The 6,199-nt window shown below is 39.5% G+C and overlaps 1 protein-coding gene across 4 annotated transcripts in view; it reads left to right on the top strand.

Annotated features, from left to right (window-relative positions):
- The first annotated feature begins 413 nt into the window (after positions 1-413).
- The window catches only part of kynu (kynureninase), an 11,882-nt gene continuing 6,096 nt past the window's right edge, over positions 414-6,199 (top strand). Inside the window, exons 1-6 of one of the 4 annotated variants that reach the window (XM_078243656.1) lie at positions 414-580; positions 2,831-3,022; positions 3,772-3,892; positions 4,240-4,322; positions 4,708-4,769; positions 6,122-6,193. In XM_078243656.1, coding sequence (XP_078099782.1) covers positions 2,854-3,022; positions 3,772-3,892; positions 4,240-4,322; positions 4,708-4,769; positions 6,122-6,193 — 507 coding nt within the window. In that variant the 5' untranslated portion in view covers positions 414-580; positions 2,831-2,853. Of the gene's footprint in view, positions 581-1,902; positions 2,162-2,824; positions 3,023-3,771; positions 3,893-4,239; positions 4,323-4,707; positions 4,770-6,121; positions 6,194-6,199 lie in introns of those variants that run through there. The other 3 variants (XM_078243657.1, XM_078243655.1, XM_078243654.1) reach the window with 3 other exon arrangements.

Here is a 6,199-nt window from a genome sequence, read left to right as displayed (position 1 = left end):
TGCATGCATCAGTGTCTGTGCGTCTGTGTGATTGTGTGTGTGCGTGCGTGTGTGTGTGTGTGTGTGTCTCTCGTTTTTATTACAACACAGCTGTCATAATGCTTTTCTTCACTAAAGTGGACATTTATTCCACATATATTTTTTTAAGGTACTGCATATGTGGTATACAATATTTGTTATCAAGAGATAGTACTTGTGCATCTCTGCATCCCAAATACTAGACGCAGCCTTGCCCCAGGACCTGTGAACACCTCTTTCACTTTTTGTAATGTTGGCTCATTCTAGGAAAAGTTCTCATTTAGGGAGTTTTCTCTCTGTTAAACACAGGCACAGTCAACACAAGGGTTAAATCGACAGTGTTGTTTTTCACATTGTGTGGAGAAAGTGAAACTGTGAAAAGGGGAAACCCGCGTGTTGCACAGAAGGACGTTTGCTAACAGGAATTAGTCTGATCCCAGAGTTCCATGTTTTGTGTCTGTTACCGCAGGTTCGTTAGAGCAATGATTAACTGGAGGCTAAACACAGAGAGGTCAAAGATCATCTCCAGGTTCACTCAGTCTGACTGCTGTCTCTGCTAACGGTGAGTCGGGGGCTTTTCTTTCTTTAAAAGAATGAGTCATACAGTTGGTTTTTAATGTAACTGAGTGAAATGTTGTTGGTGTTCTAGCTATCCACGGGTTTTCCCGCCATTATAAGGTTTAGCTGCAGCCTAGGGTGTTACTTTGGGTTCAACATGGGGGCAAAACTTTGAACATTTTGTGCATTTCTTTGTGAATTTTTCTGCAACAATTTCTGGTGAATTTATTTATGTAAAGGGCATTATAATAGTTTTTTGGGGTAGATTGCACTGGCCAGTTTTGATTAAGGGGGGCGGGGGGGTTTGTAACTGTAAATTACGCCAATGGGGGCAGCACCTTGGCTGAATGAAACTACTAGTCTTTTCTCAGATCTAATGATTGTAGTTTAGCAAGTTTAGTCTTTGACCTTTTGAGTGTTATGTATTTACGATCTGCTCTAGCTTTTCCAACGTTTCAGACACAGATATGGTGATAATAACGCTCCAAAATGATGTGCAATTGCATTTTTTATTATTAATTATAATTCATAAACATCACATTTTATTCAGGAATGACCTCTGCACCTAAGTCTTTCACAAACCGAGGGGAAACACTGCGAGGATCTAAAACTACATTATGTAATGTGTATTTGTTTGTTTAAATATGACTGCAGTCTTTAGAAATATAAATACAAACCCCATGTCTACACAAGATAGAAACGTCACATTAATGGAACAAAGATCTCTCAGTGGTTTATGGTTTATGGTTTATACACAGTGCTGGGCAAGTTACTTCAAACATTTTATACATTATATTATAGTCATTTGAGAGTAATCTGAAATCCGAATCTGAAAAAGATATAGAAATAGATGCACTTACTAGGAATTTGCTTTGCTTGACACACACACACACACACACACACACACACACACACACACACACACACACACACGTAAAAATGTAGAGGGATGCACACAAAGTTCAAATAGGAAAAAGTTCAAAAAGCAAAATGTTTAAAAAGGATATATAGAATGTGCCTCTGCACATTCTATATATCCTTTTTAACTGGGATGTAACTGGGATTGGATTGTAAAATGACTGAACTGTTACTGGTGTTATAGCCAGAAGTGGAAAGAGTACAACAATATTCTACTTAAGTAAAAGTTAAAGATATTTACTTTTTTAACAGCGTGAGCAGATATACTTTCTTTTAAAGTTATTCTTATTTATATTTTCCTCAGACTATAAGTCCTCCTAGCTTCTGATTGGTTAGTTCAGTCCCATGTTAGTCAGGAACAAGGAAGTGTTGGGAGGAAGTGTGAAGAACGGTGAAGAGGAAGTTGTCCCTGCCCCCCCCCCTCCCGTCTGTTTCTTCCCCACCGTTTCAAAGCTGCACATTCCCAACATGTACAGTTTTAATGAAGCGGTATATTTCCTCTCTGTTCTGTTCTTTGCCTCCCTTTTTTCTTACATTTTTCCTTTCCCCCCCTAAATTCTTTTCGTCTTATTTTTTTGTTCCTGTATATCTTTGAGGACATTGTTTATAGTCTTGATGAAGATCCAGAGAAGCGAAACTTTGCATTCCTCCCCCACACTTTGCGAAGGTAAAACTGTCCTATTAACTAACATTGTAGCTTGTTTCACAGCTGCCATCTGCAGCGATCTCTCTTAATACTGGACAAAGGTTTTTAAATACTATATATTTATTATTGTTTTTATGAAAAATAAACAAGCAACATTGGTTATAATTATTTTGTGCAGCATGAACAGAGATGAGATATGTCTTGATAGTTGTAATAACATACATGGATAGTAATTTATCTTTTTTTTTTAATTTTAACAAAATATAAAAACAAAGGGTAACGTTATATTTGAGGTAATTCCTCCTGGGAATGACAAAAAAGGGGAAACTATGTACTGTGTTGTGGAGGTTCCAAGGCGACCTTTTTGGTCTAAAAAAAACAAATAATCAATTTGTAATGAAGTGATTTGTGATGAATATAAAAAGGGCAAAAAAGTAAATCCTTACATTTGAGAAACTGGAGGGGGAGGAGTTAGACGGAGACACACACACACACAGACAGACACACACATACACACAGAGACACAGTCACACACACACACAGACACACACACACACAGACACACACACACACACAGACACACACATACACACAGAGACACAGTCACACACAGTCACACAGACGCGCACACACACACACACACACACACACACTTTTCTGTTTGTGGTTTTATTTATTTTAAAGTTTCAGCTCGACCTCCCGATCCCTCCGTAATGGACCCATTAGTTGGCTCAACGGTGAGGGAAACCTTGGAGCGAGTTTCAGCTTCGCTGGGCTGCGGTCCGACCGATGCAGAGGTGGCTGCACATCTGGACCAGCATGACGCCCTCAGACATCTCAGGGACCAGTTCCTGGTGCCCAAAATAAAAGATCTGCCTCCCTGTGAGTACAGGTGCATCTGTGTTAAATGAATCTCCAACTATTTTGATTTGAGTCTTTTTTTTATGAAAAGAAAGTTAAACTTCCACCATGGTTCCATCTATTAATCCAGAAAGCAACCCTAAGAGAAAGCAACAGAAACGCTGAAAAAAAAAGACAAAAACATAGAAAAAACACCAACAAAAATGCTTTTTTGACACTTTTTTTAAAAACACTTTTTGGACACTTTCTTTGTCTACACATGATAAACTGTTTTGCAACAAGTTAAGATGAAGGAAAGACGAGCTGCAAAGATGAACTGATTAGTTGTCAACTCTCCTAACTATATATACATGTTTGATGTTAAACAGGTAAACTTGTGTGATGTGAATACTTTCTTCTCTCCTCTGGGACAGCAAACTGAACCCTCTTTCCTTTTTTTCCGACGTTATTGTCGCCAACTTTTTCCAACTTTTTGGTGTCTTTTTTGACATTTAAAAAAAAGACAACTTTTTTTGTCAATAACTCAGTTTGAGTCTTTTCTTTAATGAAAAAAGTCAAACTTGTGTGATTAGAGACCAAACAACTAATCCGTTTATTCATCCAGAAAATAATCGGTAGCTAAAAGCCACAAAAACAGTCAAAAGCATCAAAAAACGTTGATAAATCAGTAAATCAGAGACCAAACAACTAATCCATTAATAGAAAATGAGTGTAACATTAAAGGGTTGAGTATCTCCGTTGTAGGATGACTTCCTGTGATGTTTCTGCAGCTGATCTCTCGCTGGTCGACGGAGCCGAGGAATGCATCTACCTGGTGGGAAACTCGCTGGGGCTTCAGCCCAAAACGGCCCGGAAATACGTGGAAGAGGAGCTGGACAAGTGGGCCAAAGCGTAGGTCGAGTCGTATATTCGACATTCATTCAACCTTTATTTACTTACTCTCGAGAGATCGCCCTCATTTACAATGTCATTGAGTCAAATTACAAAGACAAAAACAGAAAATACAATCATAACAAACATAGAAAGACATTAAAACTTACTGAACTGGAAAATGATTTGATAAGTACGTATGCATGTATGTAAAGAAGAAGTTTGGAAGTTTAAAACCAGATTTCTAGAGGCACAGGTGAGGTGATTTTAAGGAAGTGCTGTATTGTTTTCTTGTGTTTTTGTATCTTGCACTCCTGACATTTGGGATAATAAAGTGACTAAACTAAAGTGAGAAACTCTTTTTCTAGGGCCATCCACGGTCACACCGAAGGCTCCCGACCCTGGGCGTGGGCTGAGAACAACATAGAGGAACTCATGGCCAATGTTGTTGGTAAGAGACAAACTCTCTGAGTCGCTTAGCTTTCCTCTCAGCCTAAAAAGCTCAGACTCAGTTCTCACTCCCAACTGGTAATATCCTAACGCTTGATTAGTGGCTCACAGCGTCAGATACCAACACAGAAATCCCCATTTATCTCAACGCTTCTCAAAGTCCGGATCAAACGGCAAGTCTATCCGGACTTGGCCCATTCCTCATGTTATGGATACAATACATTATGAAGTGTAATCACAAAACGCTTCATTGATTCAAAACAAGAAAATACAAGTTTTGGGCCTGGCAGAACAGTTGGTTATGTTGTGTGTGTGTGTATATAGATACAGCCCACATGGACATGGATGCTTAATATGCTGCTGAACAATAAATACATGTCTTCCAGGAGCGAAACCTGAAGAGGTGGCGCTGATGAACGGCCTGACAGTTAATCTACACCTTCTACTGGTAACATTCAGTCTGTTTCTACAACACTCGACACGTCTTACCTTCTCTATATGCAAACGATTGTTAGAAGTTCATAGTCAAACACCTGTCAACTGAGTAAAAACGATCAGAGGTGTGGACTCGAGTCACATGACTTGGACTTGAGTCAGACTCGAGTCACAAATTTGATGACTTTAGCCTCTACTTGAGAATTTCAGGAAAGACTTGCAACTCGACTTGGACCTCAACACCAATGACTCGTGACTTCACTTGGGCTTGAGCCTTTTGACTTGAAAAGACTTGATACCACCCCAAACACAAAGATTAAAAACAGAATGTTTTTTAAAGCGTGCTTTACAAATAAATTGAATCAACTAACGCTATTAATTCCCAGCAAGTCGATACTTCATGAACGCATAATTTGCCAGATCCACTTTAACCAATTTTAACCGGAGACAAGCATGAAGAAGTGAAGTTATGTCGTTAATAATTTCGTTTGCAAATGAAGACTAGCTAGAATCAGCGCCCTGCTGTTTATTTTCTGGGGGAGCAGTAACTTAAAGCCTATGAACACCCACACAGGTGTTTTCAGTTATTCTGGCTGATTAGACTCTGCTCAGGTTGAAGGTGGGCCACAGCTTTGATGGGAACTTATTAGGTCACAAATTCTTTCTACCAATAAGAATTATACAGCTGTCATTTGTCCCGCCCTAACAGGTGCAACAGCACTAACAGGGGACTCAGGAATCTTCCTGAGTCCCCTGTTAGTGTCAGTCACTCAGTCTAACCACACCCACACAGTCCTGGGAAGAGGCCAATCAGCCAGCTACATGAGGTCAGCCCGCACCGATTAACGTTACTGTTGGTTAAAATACAGCCGAGTTTCCCTGGTGCGGAGCTTTGCCTCCAACACGAAAAATAAACTACAGTTATGACATGTTCAATTGTCACATTAGGAGGCATAGGAATAGCTAAATTTGAAGCCCAGATCAACAGAGAGCCGGAGACAGAAACCATCGCTAACTGCTAACTAAACTTGTTTAAAAAAAAATAAAAAATACACATTTGAAAAGACCTTCATGATTAGTGTAAATTTTAATTATTATTACTCTGTTGTTTAGATTTGGTGAATGTTGTGTTATGACTTGTTTTATGACTCGAAACACAAAGTTTAGGACTTTGGACTTGACCTTGGACTTGACTTGGGACTGGACTCGGGACTTGCCTGTCTTAAATTGGGACTTCAGTGCAAAGACTTGAGACTTGCAAAACAGTGACTTGGTCCCACCTCTGAAAACATTAAAATTGCAAAAATGAAAGGACAGCAGGTTGTAGACATTTAACAGTCCTTTCTTAATGCCATTGTTCTGCAGCTTTCCTTCTACAAACCCACATCAGGGCGGCACAAAATCCTCCTGGAGGAGAAAGCCTTTCCTTCAGACCACGTGAGT

Source organism: Sander vitreus, chromosome 24, assembly GCF_031162955.1.
Source record: "Sander vitreus isolate 19-12246 chromosome 24, sanVit1, whole genome shotgun sequence".
Taxonomy (NCBI): Eukaryota; Metazoa; Chordata; class Actinopteri; order Perciformes; family Percidae; genus Sander; species Sander vitreus.
Note: the sequence above shows the minus strand (reverse complement) of the source record. Positions and strands in the feature narration are given on the sequence as shown.